Source organism: Macrobrachium rosenbergii, chromosome 1, assembly GCF_040412425.1.
Source record: "Macrobrachium rosenbergii isolate ZJJX-2024 chromosome 1, ASM4041242v1, whole genome shotgun sequence".
NCBI lineage: Eukaryota > Metazoa > Arthropoda > Malacostraca > Decapoda > Palaemonidae > Macrobrachium > Macrobrachium rosenbergii.
The window spans coordinates 16,466,397-16,485,728 of NC_089741.1; the positions used below are offsets into that span (position 1 = coordinate 16,466,397).

The 19,332-nt window shown below is 34.8% G+C and overlaps 1 protein-coding gene across 2 annotated transcripts in view; it reads left to right on the forward strand.

The window, feature by feature from the left end:
* raptor (regulatory associated protein of MTOR complex 1) overlaps positions 1–19,332 on the forward strand; it is a 109,272-nt gene that overhangs the window by 70,858 nt on the left and 19,082 nt on the right. For both annotated transcript variants that reach the window (XM_067094793.1, XM_067095668.1), the window contains 7 exons: positions 571–719; positions 8,087–8,169; positions 11,858–11,930; positions 12,138–12,283; positions 13,750–13,914; positions 14,171–14,418; positions 15,503–15,670. In XM_067094793.1, coding sequence (XP_066950894.1) covers positions 571–719; positions 8,087–8,169; positions 11,858–11,930; positions 12,138–12,283; positions 13,750–13,914; positions 14,171–14,418; positions 15,503–15,670 — 1,032 coding nt within the window. The remainder of the gene's footprint in view (positions 1–570; positions 720–8,086; positions 8,170–11,857; positions 11,931–12,137; positions 12,284–13,749; positions 13,915–14,170; positions 14,419–15,502; positions 15,671–19,332) is intronic.

The following is a 19,332-nucleotide window of genomic DNA, read 5'->3' on the forward strand; positions in this document are numbered from 1 at the left end:
TTTTATGTCCTTAGAATTTATGTCTTGTTTTATGAGAAGTACCCATGAATGACAAGTGTGAAGAATAGAAATGCTTACTGGAGACTGCCTTTAAATACCTTTTGAAGTAGTTTGCTGTTTCTAGGTATGGTCAGCAGTTTCCTTTAATAAGGAGATGCAGTAGATGTTTGTATCCAAAGATGTGGAATTTTAAATTAATTTTTCTTCCCAGGATTTTTTATATGGTTGTGAATTATTAAAATTCACGCAAGCATATACCTCTTGCACACTATTTGCATAACAGATATTTAACCCAAAGTTTGGTAATTCAATAGAAGGTGTTTCTGTATGTTGCTTTATGTTAGACTTCATATGCATTATAGTAATAAAAAATACTGTACAGTGTTGTAAAACATTCAAGTAGTAGAACTGGCAATGGAAATGCTCCATACGTCAAGCACAGTAATTGGCAAAACTGGATATACTCCATCATTGATTTCATTTTTGTAATTGTTCATAAAATAAAGTACTTAAGGAAATGAGGTTTGGATGGCATCATAATTTTTATTATTATTTCTAAATGCTTCACAGGTGTAAGTAATGCTTTCTCTGGAGTCAGCAGTCTGTCGTACAGTGGAATGTATTCGAAGTTGTGGCTGACTCTCTTGGCACTTGAACACGACCCTTTCCCAGGTGTTTCAAGTTTAGCCAAAGTTGTTGTGGAATACGTTAGAAATAAGGTAGGGTTTTATTTTTTTATTCTAATTTATTATTAATAACTGTGCTTTGCATCAAAGTAATGTAGAGGTGTGATTGCATTATTTAGAACCTTACTTTTATAATTTGGTATTATTTGATTGAATGTTGCATTTAAGATGGAGTAGTTAAGTACTCACTGGTTATATGTCAATTTTAGAATTTTAATCATTATTTTTTTAATTTTCTGCATTAGTGAAATGGTATGGGCGGTAGGAAATATATAAAAAGCACATGTTTAATTTTATAAAATATTTTTATAGCAAAACATTCATGTTTAAAAGTATCCGTTCGTGTTGTGATGTCATAAGACGACAATGGCGGGAGGAAGAAAAACATAAACAATGCAGGTGGGAGGGATGAAAACACTGGGTGCGGTAGAGAGAGCTCTGTGATGGTTAGGTTGTCAATTTTGGGTTGTAGGTCTGTTTTGTGGTTTGTCTAGTCGTAAGCTGGATTATAAAAGAAGAACAACGTGAACAGGTGGGTGGATTGCATAATTGTAGCATTTTTGGATGGGTTAGGCTAGAAAAATTTTCAATTGGTAGCAGAGCATGATTGGTTAAAAATGGATGGACCTGATGGTAAACTTTGGGAGATGAAATAGAGAAGAGACTGTCTGAGATTTAGCGGGACACAGGGCGATTATAAAGGATGGAGAGTACAAGTCGAAGATTGGCTTGTGGTGTGTGGAGAAGTGAAATATCTGGGGATAGAGATGAGAAAGATCTTAAAAGGAAAAGCTTTAGAAGTATCAGAAGGAATAGATAGAGATGAACTTAAGGATGGACGACGAACACACGAACACACACGTGTTTGGAAGAGACGGCGTCAGCCTCTTACAAGATTTTCAGCAGAGTTAGAGTGGACGTAAGGAAAAAGTTTTTTTCAAAAATTCACCATAAATCGAAATATTGTGCTAGAGACTTCTCGTTTGTTGCAAAATGAAGGTAAATGATTGAATATTAGTAGAAGATTGAATATTAGTAGAATGTAAGAGTTTTAGCTTACAATTGCATTTTTCGACCATTCGGTCGAGTCAAAGTTGACCGAAGGTTGAAATTTTGGCACTTATCGTGATTTATATGAAAATATGTCAAAATTGATCAAAGCTACAACCATGAATTAATTTTTTTTGTATTCTACATGAAATTGCACACATTTTCATATATAAAGGCTAATAGAAAACGGTGCAAAAATTACGACAAAGTGACTAAAGAATTTCTGAGATTTTCAGCAGGGTTAGCTGATCCTTTCTTTTGGGATAAGAAAGAAATTCCCGCATGCGCAGCTGGGTCACGCTTGTAAACAAAATAACAGCGTGATCCATGAACTCTCAGCATCCCTCAAGGTGCGTGATTTAAAATTTTTCACAAACGAGGCCTATAAGTATTTTTCCGTGAATATTTAAAAAAACTTTTTGTATTCTACGTATTTTACGTCCACTTGGCACCCGACAGACAACTTTTGTCAACGTAAAATACGTCCAGTTGGCGTTAAAGGGTTAATAGGTAAGAAAACCTTGAGTAAAATGGGTATGACTGTGAATTTAAAAGAGAATTGTGTTAAAATAGAAGTACAGTATTAGGGGAAACGAAGGTAAGTTAAGACAACCAGAGCCACTTAAGAATACCAATTTTAAGGAGGAAAGTAGAAGAAGAATTGTTACTGGAGGGATGGAAGGGAAAGAGTCTAAGGGAAATGAAAGGTGCAGTGATGAAGTTACATCTACAATTTGGTCACAGAAGCGGAGATAAAATATGGAAGCTAATGGAAGAAGCACAGTGGAGTGATGGTTTGAGAGGAAAAAGAAAATGGGGAAATAGAAAACTTACTAAGAGACTTGATTGCAAGTTGTGAGATATATAAAAGATGCAAAAGAAACCCAGCTAAACCAGTAGTGGAATTTTCTTGGAGTAAAACATTTAATGAAGTTGTAGCAATGGATGTGGGAGAGATAGAAGAGAGAGAGTTCTTGGTAATGGTAGATATAGCAACAAGGTATTGTCAGGCTTTTTGGATAAAAGGCAAGAGGCCAGAAACTATTATAAAGGCACTTTTTCGTGGGTGGTTTGCTATATTTGGAACATTAAAATATTTTCAGACAATGGGGAAGAATTTCAAAATGAAAAAGTGAGGAGGATGGCAGAAAGATGGAATATTAAAGTATTGGCCACAGCATCTGAATTTCCCTGGAGCAATGGAATATGTGAAAAGACGGTAGGCATAATAAAAAAAAGCTTAAGAAAGATGAAAGATGATGAGGAAGTGGATTGGTCCATAGTATTAAGATGGGTAGTGAGTGCTAGGAGGTGGTTAATAAATATGATGGTTTCTTCCCAAACCAATTAGTGTTTGGAAAAAAACCCTTCTTTGCCAAATTTGATGGGAAAAGAGAGTTCAATTCCTGCAAGCAGAGAGAAAGGTATGGAAAGAAAGCATATTAGGGGATACACTGAATGCAATGCATGAAGCCAGAGAAGTGTTTATCAAAAATGTCTTGTAATAAGAATTGCTCTAAACAGAAATGCCAGAGAACATAAATTTGAAGAAGCAGTAGTGGGAGATGAGGTATTCTATGAGAGAAAATGAAAATGAATGGAGAGGACCTGCACAAGTAGTGGGAGTATCAGGTAAAATGGTAGTGGTTAAACATGGGGATTCTCTAAGAGAAGTAGCTAGAATACATGTTACTAGGATTCAAAGACTATCACCAGAAAAAGAAAAGATACCTAAAATCGATAAAACACACACTGTGAAGGATGAATCCTGTGCATCGAAGGAAGGGAATATAGATGGGCAGGAAGGAAAGGAGATGATAATTGGCTGGAGAAGGAATGCAGATATAGAAGAGGTTATAGAAAGAGATTTGGCAGAGGAAACACTGGAAAATGAAGGGAAAAGTGAGGTAGTAGAAGGTGAGTTAATATAAGAGATACCCAAATTAAAAAGGGAAATAGTTAGAGCTATAAACAAAAATACAGGACAGGGAGAAGAATGGACTATATTAAGTCATGCAGGAAAAAGATCAAGGAAATCTTGGGCTGATTCATACAATATAGAAGACTCACAGTCAGGTGACAATGGATCGGTGAACTTAAGAGATTATAGTCATGTAGAAAAAATTGAAGGTGAAGAAGAGATTTTGCTAGGATTTGAAAGTATTGTACAGTATAAGCTTAATTGAAGCTAAAGAAAAAGAACTGCAAAGTTGGAGAGAAAACAAGGTATATGAGGGAGGTTTTGAAAAAGAAATGGCCGAATGGGAAAAAGACACTCCTATATGCAAAAATTTCAGAATTTTGTATGACAGTAATAAAATAGAAAGATTGGAATTGTTATGCATTAGATGTAAAAACTGCATCTCTAACAGGTGATGAAATACAAGAGGTATATTCAAAACCACCTAGTGTAGGTGGTTGGAGTGGATTATGGAAATTGAAGAAAACTGTTTATGGGCTCAAGGATGCAGCAAAGACATGGTATTGTAAGGTGGTAAAAGTGGTGGAGGAGTTTAAAGGTGAGAGAAATAGATGAGAACCTAATATATTCTTTTGGAGGAAAGACAATAAATTGAATGGTATTTTATGCACACAAGTAGATGATATTTGCTATGGAGGAACTGAAGGATTTTTAAAGGAAACATTTGGGAAATTGAAAGGGAAATTGCAAGTAGGAGAACAAGAAAGTAAAAGTTTTAAGTATATAGGAGTAATAGTAGAGTGTAAGGAAAATAAAATTTGTCTTAATCAGTAGTAGTTTATGAATTCTATAAGATAACCAGAAGCTAGAAGATTTACAGGTAATAGAGTATTAGGATAAAAGGATTTAACAGAGTATAGATCAGTGGTAGGACATTTGAATTGGGTATCGCTACATACCATGCCAGAAACACCATATGATGTTAGTGAATTAAGTAAAGCTTTTAAAGAAGGAACGACTCAAGATATGAAAAAGCTGATTAAAATAGCGAGAAAAACTAAGAACGATGGGAGAAGAGATAATAAGTGAGTTAGAAGAAGAAAAGATTTACTGGGAAGCTTATGCAGATGCTTCATTTGGGAATATTGAAGATGGTCATATACAATTGGTTTATGTGATATCTTTGACGGATGGTAAAAGGAGAAGTCCCAAATGGTGGAAATCCAGAAGAGTAGCAAAATCCACCATTGATGCAGAAGTTCTGAGTGTGGGGGAGGCCATAGAAGGATTGATATGTTTCAAACATTTGTGGGAAGAGATAGTAGGAGGGAGAAAATCAGAAGCATTGATTAAAAGTGATAATAAAACCGTAGTGACCACAATAAAATCAAGTACTGGAGTAAGTAGTAAGAGATTAAAATTTGATATTGCAGCAAAAAGAGAAACAATAGAATCTGGAGAAATAAAGGAGGCGAGATGGATGAAAGGAAAGCACCAAATAGCTGATGTATTGACAAGCTGGAGTTTCAAGGGAAAATATTAGAAATTATGTAGAGGGTAAAGAATTGGAGAATAATGGAGATTAGAGGGGATTAGGATAGGAAGAAGTTGGAGGGAAGGGAGAAGGAGATAAGTGTGATTATATGTCAGTTTTAGAAGTTTAATCATTATTATTTTATTTTTACTTTCTGCATTAGTGAAATGGTATGGGCGTTACGAAATGTATAAAAGCACATGTTTGATTTTATAAGATGTTTTTATAGCAAAACATTGATTAAAAGTATCTGTTCATGTTGTGACGTTAGGAAGTGACGTCATAAGACGACAATGGCAGGAGAGAGAAAAATGTAAACAATGCAGGCGGGAGGGATGAAAACACTGTGGTGCGGTGGAGAGAGCTGTCTGATGGTTGGGTTGTCAATTTTAGGTTGTAAGTCTGCTTTGTGGTTTTTTGTAGTCTTAAGCTTGATTATAAAAGAAGAACAACATGAACAGGTGGGTGGATTGCATAATTGTAGCATTTTTGGACAGGTTGGGCTAGAAAAACTTTTACTTACATCTATCTGTCTGTAGTATTTTATTGTATACAGAAATGGTCTTTCTAAATTAATGAGATATTGTATTGAATGCTACAGAAATTGAAATTTAATTTGTGTGTTAATCTTGGTATAGTATTGTAAGTTTAAAGAAAAAGATAAGTATTTTAAATATTTTTCGTGGGGTATGTCCTTTTATTGTTGTTAATGCATTCCTGCACAAAACAAACTTTCATTTTACATAAGCTAAACTACCAATGCAGTATTCAACAGACAGTTCAAATTAAAATCTGCAATTTATTAGAGCAGCTTTTATTGTACAAAGGGACCTTGAATATTACATTTTGTGGAGAATCAAATCTACATGAAGGGTAGGTATACTGTTTCTCTGATGCCATTCCTGTGACTCTCCTAGACTCTCCTAGATTCTTTTGGTCAATGAAACTTTACTTTGCTTGGGTGCCATCAGGTAGTCCCAGTATCTATTCTTCAGAAGCTGGGAAGTAGTATGGATTGTTTCAGTAGGGCAGTGGGCCCTGTAGGGGGTTCGTGTTGTCATTTGTGCACTGTAGGCATAACTTAGGTTCTTTGCTGTACCCCTTTGGCCCCTAGATACAACTCCTTTCATTCCTTTTACTGTACCTCTGTTCATACTGTCTTTCTTCCAGCATTCTATCCACTATCTAACAATTGTTTCATAGTGCAGCTGCCAGGTTTTTCTCCTGTTACACCATAAAAACCTCATACTCTCAATTTTCATTTCTACGCTGAGTGGCCTCATAGGTCCCAGGACTTGGCCTTTGGCCTGAATTTTACATGCCATTCCAGTAGGGCAGTGAGAGTAGGGTGTTTTTTCATGTAGGGTTCTTGTTTAGCTTCTATTCTGTCCATTGTCAGATATTACTGAAGTTCCTCTTAAAGTGCTGGTGTCAGTACTTGCTTAGGATCTGTTGAGGCCAACTTTGTGTCTAAGTGATCACAAGATTTTTTCAGTGTTACTCCCTAGTTGAAATGTTGACATCTACAATACATGGCCCTACTAGTTGCAAGACTTACAATATATGTTTGTTCATATACGGAACAAACCTGGGTCTTAACATTAGGATAAATCTTCTGGCGCATGAAATTTTTTTGGGAATATGGGGTCTTAGTTGTTAAAGAGCTAAATGATAATGTAACCTGGAGACTTGCACATCATGTAAAATAATATCCAAACTATCTTGAAACTTTTAATTAAGTGTTCGTATTATTAGAACTGTTTGCCAATATTTTGCAACTTTTTTAGTAGTTATCAGCTATAAGGAAAAAGGGTTAATGAACAAGTTTGGTTAGGGTTTTCTTCAGTTAGTCTTGGGCAGCATGGTTACCTTTAAGTATTTGCTACTCATATGCTATTTTGGTGGGAAAGTCCAAAGCACTTTTAATTACAGTTTTTAGAAATCAGAAGTTAACTCAGTGATTTACTTTGGGTAATCAACAGTGTTGTAAGATAAAATGGAGCAAGAGTGAAGTAGAAATATTTAACTTTTTTTATGAAACAAACTATGGAATTTGACAATTATAAGATATTTTATTATTAAAGTGTTTTCATGAACTTTAATTATATTTAGAAAAAATCCCCCTTTTTTGCTGAAATAATTGACTACAGTGGACCCCCACTTATTCGCAGTTCAGCAATTAAAGATTCAGTTATTTGCGGATTTTTCTGTGATGCATTTTTTCAGTAAATCGTGGAAAATTCAGTAATTTGCAGATATTTTCATCAAAAAATATTCATTGATTACTGTATTTTCATGATAATTTTGTGACTAAATACAGGCAGTCCCCGGTTTACGACGGGTCCGGCTTACGACGTTCCGAGGTTATGACGCTTTTCACATATATTCATCAGAAATGATTTCCCGGTTTATGACGCATGTTCCAGGGTTACGACATGTCGTGCGCCGATCTGACGGAAGAAATATGGCTCCAAAATGGCAGAATAATAAAAATTTGGAGTTTTTTTTGCTGAAAAACTCAAATAAAAATAGAGTTTACATCGTTTCCAATACACCCAGAGCATTAAAAGTAAGGTTTTCTTAGGATTTTTGACGATTTTCGACGATTTTTCGGTTTATGACGATTTTCGGCCTACGATGCGGCGTAAGAACAGAACCCCCGAACCCCCGTCATAAACCAGGGACTGCCTGTAGCCTTTTATTATAAAAAATTTTTTAGGTACAAAATTAACATTAAAATTGACTGTTATAAGCATTTTTAAAAGGGTTCCAATATATCGCAGATTTTTGGTATTCGCAGGGGGATGTGGTACCTAACCCCCACGAGTATGGGGCCTCCACTATTGCACATATAATTGATTGATGATGTTACAACAAATTTGTTTTATTTTTCAGGCTTTGACAGGGTCAAGAGAGATTGTAGAACAAAAGGTTGAATCAGCTCCTGGAACACCCATAAATAAGCCAGTGTTTTTGGCGTAAGTATCGTGTACTGTTTTCTTAATGTCCTCTCTGAAGATGATATTGTTATATGTGCAGATGAAAATAGAGCTCTGCCTAAGTCCAGGTGTGTATGCATCCATAGCAGCTTTATCAACTTCATCCCTTCCCAATAATTTTGATAGTATTAACCTTGATGTTTGTTTACTTTTGTAATGAAGTTTTCGTAAGTAATTGTTGCTCGTTTTCTCCTGGCACATCTTCACATTTCTTTTGCTTGTTACATATTTTCATTATTTTACTTTGGTATTATGTATTTAAAAATATTTATTTAGACAAGTACAAATTCTTGAAGTGTTCTGTGTGTTACCAGAAAAAACCATATCAAAGTTCAATTGATGTCTGAGTATGTAAAGTCATAATGAACTTCTAAACCTAATACAGCACCAAACAAATTGATTTAACATAAAATGGCTCCCAGTATCAAGTAGCCTCTACATAGGAAGAGTATGCATAGAATATATGGGCAAAATGAAAACTATAATGAAATAAGTTGATTACAATTAACCACAGTGAATTTTTGGATAATGGTTTTGAGAGAATAGGTAAGCAGTGGAGATTCAGGTAAGAGGATGGATATCAGGGAGTAGGAACCAGAACAATGTTTATAGAGGAAAAGAAATGTAATTTCTGGTGGATAGGAAGATTGGTTAGACAAAATGGATACTGTATTGGTATATTAGTTACAGTAAACCCCCGAATTCGCGGTCTCACTATTCGCGGAGTCACATATTCGCGGATTTCTCCGTGGAACGTATCTACCCATTATTCACGGAAAATTCGCCCATTCACGGTATTTTTCACTGAGAAGTATTCACTAAATACAGTCATACTTCAAACTTACACGAGGTTAGGTTCCAGAACCCCTCGCGCAGGGTGAATTTTCGCGTAAGTTTGGCATGGTCTCTAAAAATGCTAATAAATGCTTATTTCTAAAGTTTAAACACTAAATATGACGCTAATCATGCTCCCAAATTAAGTTAACTTTTAAATGGAATTAAAGTTACAGTAATTTCATTTAAAAGTTAGCTTAATACATTGCCCTTAAAAAAGAGAAATAAATGGTTTACATAAAAATTGAGAGTTGTAAGAGAATTTCTGTCTCTCTCCCCTTCCAACCGATCTATTTTTAGAATCATCTCAACCTCTTTTCAGCAACTTTGTTATTCTGCGTCTCTTTCTCTTTGTTCTGAAATGCTTTTTCATGAACAAACAATGTTTTATATTTTGACTAATACAACTCTTAGTTATTATGTCTCTATGTTTTAGAACGTATTTGCAACACTAGTGCATTTAAACTTCGTAGACGATACAGGTCAAATTAGATCAATTTAAACTATCTACTGTACGGGTAAAGATGTACAGGGAATTAATAAGTTGTAAAAATGTGTGAGCGCTAACTATGAGAGAGAGAGAGAGAGAGAGAGAGAGAGAGAGAGAGAGAGAGAGAGAGAGAGAGAGAGAGAGAGAGAGAGAGAACCAACACGAACGGTAAAGAATCGCCTGGTTCAAGGGTTGTCCTTACTTAAGAGAGTGAAATTATTTATCAGTTATTACGGAGACTGAGAGAATAACACGAGAGAGAGAGAGAATAACACGAGAGAGAGAGATTGTCCTTACTTGAAATGTCAAGTTATATTATTTATGAATTACAGTATTACGGAGAGAGCGAGAGAGAGAGAGAGAGAGTTAGCTTAATACATTACCCTTAAAAAAAGAAATAAATGGTTGACTTAAGAGTATAGTGTGTGACTCTCTCCCCCATTCCACCAATCTATTTTTAGAAGTCTTCTCAACCCTGTTTTTACAAACTTTTTTTATTCTGTCACTTTCTCTTTGTTCTGAAATGCTCTATGTCTCTATGTTTTAGAACTGCACATTTACAGTTTGTAAATGTACAGGTAAAATTAGATCAATTCAAAATTATCTACTGTACAGTTAAAGACATACAGAGAAACAGTGCTGTAATACGTAGGCTGGCTAACTTCGAACGAGAGAGAGAGAGAGAGAGAGATAACAGTTGTCCTTACTTAAGAGAGTGAAATTTTTTATGAATTATTACGGACACAGAGAGAGAGAGAGAGAGAATTACAAGAAAAAATTGACCACTGATTAGCAACACTCTCATTCTTGTCATGTTAAATGACATGTCTGACAGCTTTTGCCTTCCACCTTCTTACAAAAGATGAGGGAAGAATTTGTTTGTTTAAAATAATACAAATTTTGTATTACAGTTTTATTATTATTATTATTATTATTAAAAAGGATGGCTGTATTATGCAAATTTATCTTATATAGTGTCTTTTCTATCTTCCTTATGATTCGCTTTTCAGGCTCAGCGATGTTAGTCAGCATCGCTGAGCCTGAAAAGTGAAATATAAGGAAGATAGAAAAGACACTATATAAGATAAATTTGCATAATACAGCCATCCATTTTTAATAAGACCTGTTTAAAAGAGGTCTACTCCTTCATATATTATTATTATTATTATTATTATTATTATTATTATTATTATTATTATTATTATTATTATTATTATTATTATTATTATTATTTAATTTTATTAATCTTATTAATATTTGAAAATTAGTACATATTATTACTTAAAAAGTTTATTTATCATACAAATAAACATACCTGTTTACATGTACCATAAAAATTCATCTCACTAAAAGAAAGAAAGAGAGAGAGAGAGAGAAATTATTACTTTTAATAATATTTAATGTTATTTAATTTACACATAAAAGCTTGAAAACTTATAAATTACATAAAAAAAATTAAACAAACACTTTTGCTGGGTTTCTCAGTGTACGGAAATGTCCGCGTGTCTGTGAAAAACTCGTGTATGACCATTAGTTAGGTTCCAGTAAAAAATTCGTGTGTCTGTGAATTCGTGCAACTCGAATCGCGCAAGTTCGAGGTATTACTGTACTGTATTTTCATATCATTTTCATGACTAAATGCACTTTTTGTGTTAAAACTATTAAAATACTCGGGTATAAGCATTTTTAGGGGTTTTTTTGTGTATAAACTATCAAAATAGGCAGTTCCAAGTGTTTTTAGAGGGGTTCAAAGTATTCACGGATTTTAGCTATTCGTGGGGGGTGCAATACGCATCCCCCGCGAATACGGGGTGTTTACTGCATAGGTAATATGGAAAAAGATATAATAGAAGTTGGAATGGTAAATGAAAGGATTAGGATTAAAACTATTCTAGGACAGGTGATCCATGTGTTCCCAGTATGTATATAGCAAAGGCAAGACCAAATGAAGAAAGCAAGAATTTTTGGAAAGATTATCCACAAAACCTGCACTGGGTTTTCAGGTTGGGGAGGGAGAATACAGCTTTAGTAAGAGGATCCTTTAAGGAGAAGCATAACTAGAAGTCTGCCAGAGCCAAGGATTAAAGATGCTGAGCACAGTGTTCAAGAAATTATGAAAGGAGTAGATAATATGAGTGAAAAAGTTGAAACTGATTGATTTCTTTATGATAAGAAACACTGTATAGATGACTCTAAGTTAAAGAAAGGGATTGTACTGTTTTCCTAGGCAAGGCATCATCATCATCATTATTATTATTATTATTATTATTATTATTATTATTATTATTATTATTATTATTATTATTATTAGTAGTAGTATTATTATTATTATTATTATTACAGTGGAGAGTCACCTCCATCAACTATTGACACAGGAACTCCACGGTCTAGACCAAGAATTCACTTGAGCAACCACGTAAGTATTGCATAAATTGTTTTGCTTTTGAATGATCCTTTTAAATCTCACATTAAAGTACTTCATACTGGTCATTGGCAACCTGACAGTAGTTATTTGAGCCATGTAATGCACTTTTGAAGCATTATGAAAATGAGAATGTTTAAGTTTGTTTTAAAATAGAATTATTTTACGTAAAATTCCTCTTGCTATGTGCTCTATTTGCAGACTGAAGAAGGAGAGGAGGGATTCATGAAACCTATGGTATCAACCGAATTTGTTGAATGGAGTGCAAAGATTTTCATCCTTCCACATCAAAAATCAACGGAAGAACTTAATTCCCCATCTTCACCTCTTCATGCTTTCTCAGAAAGGTTCGGCTCTAGACATATAGCATTCATAGTAGTAGCAGCATTTATAATAGTAGTGGTATTAATAGTTATTATTACTGTTTTTGTTTTTGTTTCTTAGGTATTAGTTAGAAGACTGGAAGAGTTCAGAATTTTTGATGAGAGAATTTCTTGTATATAACCTGCCATTGATAAAAAAATCTTACCTGAAAGAAAATGTTATGAGTATGTACATATTCGTACTGCTAACGTGAAGGCAAACTCTCACTGCTTTATCAGGGGATATGTTTTGTACTTAATGGTTGTAGAACAGGATGTTGGGTAGATTCAGAACATAGTCAACATTTTAGGAGCCTCAGAACTATACATGGGTAACAAGTGCCATAATATGAAAAAAAATATACCATCTATGATTGCTTTTCAACAAGTGATGTGAGTAAGACCATTTGAAGTGTTTCTTATCAAAACTGCCTCTGAGTCTTGGATGTCCACTTTATGTAGCTGTGTTTACAACACGTATAGTATGCTTTCATTATATACCGTATTTAATAACAGAATTGAATATGGTGTTATTATTATACTATTATTTTTAACATATATTCCCTAAAGAAAAGATTTTTTGTAAAAGAGGACTTTATTAAAACTTCATGCTCCTCTTTAGCCTCTAAGGAAAAATTAAGAAAGGGTAGAAAAAATGTTCCTTAAGGGAAGATAAAGATTGCAAGTTTGGACTGTGTAGCAGAAGTCTAGTATGATAGTGACCTGTTCTGACCCTGAAAATTTTTTGTCTAAAAATGATATGTTTAAATCTAGATGGTTGCTCATTTACTGACTAGTAGTCCTTGCTGCCATGTCTGACAGATAGGCATCCTCGTCCATCAAGTGGGCATTAAAGTGGAGATTTGGAGATGAGGATTGAAGAGAAGTCATTCTGTCAAAAGTTGATATCCTCCAGTAATGTAAGAGGGTTCTTCCTACATTAGTGAGGCAGAAGGGTTTCCAATCCTCCAGTAACGTAAGAGGGTTCTTCCTACATTAGTGAGGCAGAAGGGTTTCCAATCCTCCAGTAATGTAAGAGGGTTCTTCCTACATTAGTGAGGCAGAAGGGTTTCCAAGACCTTGTAATGTAAAAGTTATTTTAAACTTGTTTTGTTCTTATCCCAGTCGTTTCCTTAAAGTGGTTCCAGTTTTACTTTTGGTGAACACAAGACAGGTAGCAAGATGTAAATATTACCTGAATTGGTAGTCTCTTTTTCTTTTGACATGACATTGTAGTAATTTATAAAGTTGCACTGAAACTTTTATTTATTTTTGTTTGGTTCAGGAATAAGGCATTGGAAATTTTTTGTACATGTCTTCTGTTCATTTCTGTATGGATCTATATTACATGTGAGGATCCAGTTATGGAAATGCAATCTTCTTTCCAGCCTGTCAATTCTTGACTGCACTCCTTGTGAAGATCCAATTTTCAGAATGCATTCTTTTTTCAGGTCTGTCAATTCTCGACTTCTTGCAGAGTCTGAAGAAAGAAGAAGTGTAGGAACCAACAAATTGGATGATCAAGTTTTTATACATCGCAATCCTTCGCCACCTGCAGTTTTACTCTTCCATCCCACCGATCCTCTTTTAACAGTAGCTGATAAGAGTTATGTTACGTAAGTGTAGTAATGTTTCAAAACCGCAGAGATGTTTTTATTAGTGGTTCATTTTAGAATTTACACATGATTTTAGTAATGTTGGCTTATTCCATAATTAAAGTATTTTAAAAGTTAAAGATGGCATTGTGGATGATTGCTTTTTAATGCAAATACTTGTTTTACATAATGTAAGTAGATATTTGCTGTAAGAGGTATAACTATATTTACTCACTATGGATAACACTTAATGAAGTCTTTCTTTTCATTATGGTAGAATTTGGGATGTTGAACGCAACAACCGTGTGAGTCATTGGTGCAACAGTAATGCTGGATCTAGTTGTATATCCTCCCTTGCTGTCGTAAATCCTGGAACTCTGTCTACATATGTTGCCACAGGATGTGATGATGGCAGTATTAGAATCTGGAAGGATGCTTACCAGAATTCTCATCTTGCAGTACAGGAACCACCTTCTCTCATCACAGCTTTTCAGGCAACCAATGATATGACTCCAGCAACAAGAGGTGATTGACTGTAGGTTTTTCCTAGTACATCAGATCTCCTGCAAAAGGTTTAATGGAGATAAGTTTTATACATTATATTATAACATATTCAAACTTGAAGTTATTCTAGTTACAAAACGTTAGTGTGAGTAGGTTGTGTTATCAACTGTATATATTTGTAAGAAGTTATTGTAGTTACAAAAAGTCAATATGAGTAGGTTGGGTTATCAACTGTGTATATTTCTAAGGATGAGTGATTATCATGTGAATTTTGCCAAGCGCAGGTTATAATAACTAACGAAGGAATACAGCAGTTAGGTTAAACTACCTAATATTATGAGTTCTAATTAGAAGAATATGCATTCATGAGTGTTGATATCAATTGTAACAACTGCTGGACAGAATTGCAGGGGAACAACCTGTAGCACATTTTACAGATCATATTGTAAACAGTATTGAAGGTATTTGGTTTTACCTGTTGTTGGAACAGTTCTTCAGTTTGACCCAATGGTCTTGTTAAACTGCTTAATAAAAAATAGTAATAATAATCCAAAAACATTTTAGGTCCTTTGTGTTATTATGTCATTACTGGGGGAATCAGTTGACTTGTATTGTGATAATCTTCTTCTCAGACATTAACAAATACAGTATGAAGGTCTTTATAGTTGGCAGATACCAGTTACTATGGGAATGCTATTGCTAGTTACTCTCGTTTGCCATTTCCCATAGGTGGTTTCTAGAGATTGGCAGTAGTTATTAAAAAATTTAGGTGACTTGTCATGACTTTTATAATTATTTAATCAGACTGCTAAGTCAAAGTATGTAATTTTCACAATGCTAGTCAGGATGCCTGAAGAATTACTTAAGTCTGAACCCTTATTGTCTCCATATTCATCTTAGTACTAAGAAAGATATATTATTCTCTTTTGAGTGCAGTTCTATAAATTCTTCCTTGTAAGACTTTTGAGTTTTAATTGTGAATTGATGGTCACAAATTATTTGTAACTTGGCATAGTTTTTCCCTACCTCTTGTAAAGAGAAAGTAGTGTTTGTAATATATCGCTTGTTTATGAAGGTATGCAGTGCTGTTTGGTTATTTTTGTAGGTGCTGGGTTGCTTCTGAGTTGGGAACAAGATACAAAAACCCTTGTTGTGGGGGGAGATTCACGAACAGTTAGATTATGGGATCTTCAGGCTGAACGCCGGACTATGGAGCTACCCACAGGAGGAGAGTCAAAAACTATCGTCACTGCTATACATTCTCACCAAGCAGGTATGCACCATCCTTATTCTGAGGATCAACATTATTATTATTATTATTATTATTATTATTATTATTATTATTATTATTATTATTATTATTATTTATTTATATCGTGCAAGGGAGCTTACAGAAATTTTTGGCTATTTTTGATTGGTTGTCAAAGCTGGGGGGGGGGGACTCCTCCTATTTTCCTATTTGCTGGGAGCGGAATGACTCATTCATGAGCCATTCCGCTGACCAACGTTGGTGCTGACTGGCTAGTGCCAGGTCCTGGGAGTTCTGGTCATATGATGCTGCCTGAAGTAGCCCATGGCTGAATTGTTATCCCTGGGGTGTGCATTGCCGTCCTCCTGACAGTGGATAAGAAGGGTCTCCAGGGTTGTTTTCAGAGATGTTTCCCATTGGAGGATGGTGAAGGCTTCCTTATATCAGAGGCGATTGCCGTTACCACCATCTGGGATTTTTGTGTTCCTTACGATTTGCTGATGTTGGGGAGCATTGCCATGTTCCTTTGTGTCATGCTGGTATACAGCCCCTTCATGTAGATGAATGGCAGTCCTCTTTGAAAGATGAGTCATTGTCTTACCTATGAGTGAAAGGCAGCATCCAGTCTAGCCCCTGTAGAAACCAAATGTCGACAGCATTTCTTGTCTCTCTAGTGACCCGGCGGTAAGAATATCCGTCATCCACCAGGGTTTGGGCAACATGCTCAAGCTCATTGGAAGTGGTATTCCAAGGAAGAGCAGTGTGAGAAGGCACAACAAATGTAGCTGCTTCTGAAAGATTTAGATTTACTGTATATTATTATAACAGGCCAGGTTGCAACCTTTGTTGCAAAGCAGTTGCTACTGGCTCAAGAGCCCTGAAATGAAAAGCAGCCCAGTATGGGAAAAGAAAGTAATTTTTGCCCTTGATTTGCTCTTATTTAAAATTTTCTTTGTACTTCCCCAGTAATTTAAGAACTAAGCAAATCAAGTATCTCGCCTTTCAAAGATTTTAGACTTAATCATCATTGCAACTCAAAGCTTGAATTTTGAAGGAACATTTTGTTTATGTATACATAGTCATCCTTCTTGCTCTTGAAATGGGATCACATTTAGGAATCACTGGTTTTTTGGAGCTGGAATGAGCTTGGATGAGTGGCTCATGTGAGAAAGCAAAGTTTCTCTACATAATAGAATATCATATTGTTTGGAGTCAACTTAACCCTTAAACGCCGAGCCTCTATTTACAAAAGTGTCTGCCGTATGCCAACGGCGTTTGGGAGTTAGCGCCGAAGCGGAAAAAAACTTTTTAAAAAAAATCACAGTATGCTTAGTTTTTAAGATTAAGAGTTCATTTTTGGCTCCTTTTTTTGTCATTGCCTGAAGTTTAGTATGCAACCATCAGAAATGAAAAAAAATATCATTATCATATATAAATATTGAAATATATGACAGCGCGAAAAAAAATTTCATATATAATTGTTCACAAATCGCGCTGTGAGCAAAATAGTTAAAGCTAATGAGTTGGTTTTTTTTTGTATTGTACACTAAATTGCATTGATTTTGGTATATAACAAATTGTAAAACAATCAAAGCAACACAGAGAAAATATTATCACAAAATGATGCGTGAATTTGTAATGCGCAGACATAAAAAGTTTTTTTCTAAAATTCACCATAAATCGAAATATTGTGCTAGAGACTTCCTGTTTGTTGCAAAATGAAGGTAATTGATTGAATATTACTAGACTGCAAGTGTTTTAGCCTATAATTGCAGTTTTTTACCATTTCACTCGAGTTAAAGTTGACCGAAGGTCGAATTTTTTCTATTTATTGTGATTTATATGAAAATATTTCAAAACTGATAAAAGCTACGACCTTGAGTTATTTTTTGTTGTATTCTACATGAAATTGTGCACATTTTCATATATAAAACTTTATGTAACGGCTATTAGAAAAACGGTGCAAGCATTACGACAAAGTGACGAAAGAATTTCTGAGATTTTCGGCCGAGTTACCGTGCGGATGTAAGGAAAAAGTTTTTTACAAAAATTCACCATAAATCGAAATATTGTGCTAGAGACTTCCAGTTTGTTGCAAAATGAAGGTAAATGATTGAGTATTACTAGGATGCAAGATAAGAGTTTTAGCTTACAATTGCGTTTTTCTACCATTTCGGTCGAGTCAAAGTTGACCGAAGGTTGAAATTTTGGCACGTGATTTATATGAAAATATTTCCAAACTGATAAAAGCTACATGGGTTATTTTTTGTTGTGTTCTACATGAAATTGCGCACATTTTCATATATAACGACTAATATAAAACGGTGCAAACATTACGACAAAGTGACGAAAGAATTTCTGAGATTTTCGGCCGAGTTACCGCGCTCGGACGTAAGGAAAAAGTTTTTTTAAAAATTTACCATAAATTGAAATATTGTGCTAGAGACTTCCAATTTGTTGCAAAATGAAGGTAAATGATCGAACATTACTAGAATGTAAGAGTTTTAGCTTACAATTGCGTTTTTCGACCATTTCGGTGGAGTCAAAGTTGACCGAAGGTTGAAATTTTGGCACTTATCGTGATTTATATGAAAATATTTCCAAACTGATAAAAGCTACAACCATGGGTTGTTTTTTGTTGTATTTTACATGAAATTGCGCACATTTTCATATATAAAACTTTATGTAACGGCTAATATAAAATGGTGCAAAAATTACAACAAAATGACGAAAGAATTACTGAAATTTTCGGCCAAGTTACCGTGCGGACATAAGGAAAAAGTTTTTTCAAAAATTCACCATAAATCAAAATATTGTACTAGTGAGTTCCAATTTGTTGCAAAATGAAGGTAAATGATTGAATATTACTAGAATGTAAGAGTTTTAGCTTACAATTGCGTTTTTCGACCATTTCGGTCGAGTCAAAGTTGACCGAAGGTTGAAATTTTTTGTAGTTGACATATGGTACATCCACTCGGCACCCGACAGACAATTTTAGTCGACGTACGATACGTTCAGTCGGCGTTTGAGGGTTAAAGTCACTAATGTTACTGTACCACAAATATTGCCGCACATCATATAACATTTTACTAAAGTCTAGAATGCACAAGTGTAGGATGATGGTTAACATCTCCAGCCAGTATGCTAGTTAAATCCATTAAAAATGTTTCCTCATACTGGAAAGTGGTACTAACAATAAGAATGTGAATATGTGTAAAGAGATGGTGCTGAGAATCTGTTTGAAAGATAACAAAATTTCGGAAAAAACTGGTGAACCTAACACAGCTGACACAACATGCAAGTCAGTGTATCTCCAGGAAGGCCACTGACTGAATTTCCCCACAGAATGATCCTTTTAGAAGTTCTTTTGCTAGTTTTTGTTGTCTCTTAGTGCTGGTGTCTCAAACTACTTGGTAAAGCTTTATGAGTACTGCTTTTTTATTTAAAAAAAATTATTTTTTTCATTGGCTACATATTTGATAATTTATGAGTGCTGGGTTTGCTGAAGGTAGCGTGAGGTAAAGATGAATGAGGAAGGTGGTGGTGTGAAGATTATTATGATAAAAGAGTCGAGATTTAATTGGTTTTGGCATGAGGTAAGGATGAGTTAGGAACGAGGTGTTGTGAAGATTGGTAAACTGCAGTATAATTTTATTAGAGGGAGAGGTATAGTTGACGCTGTCTGT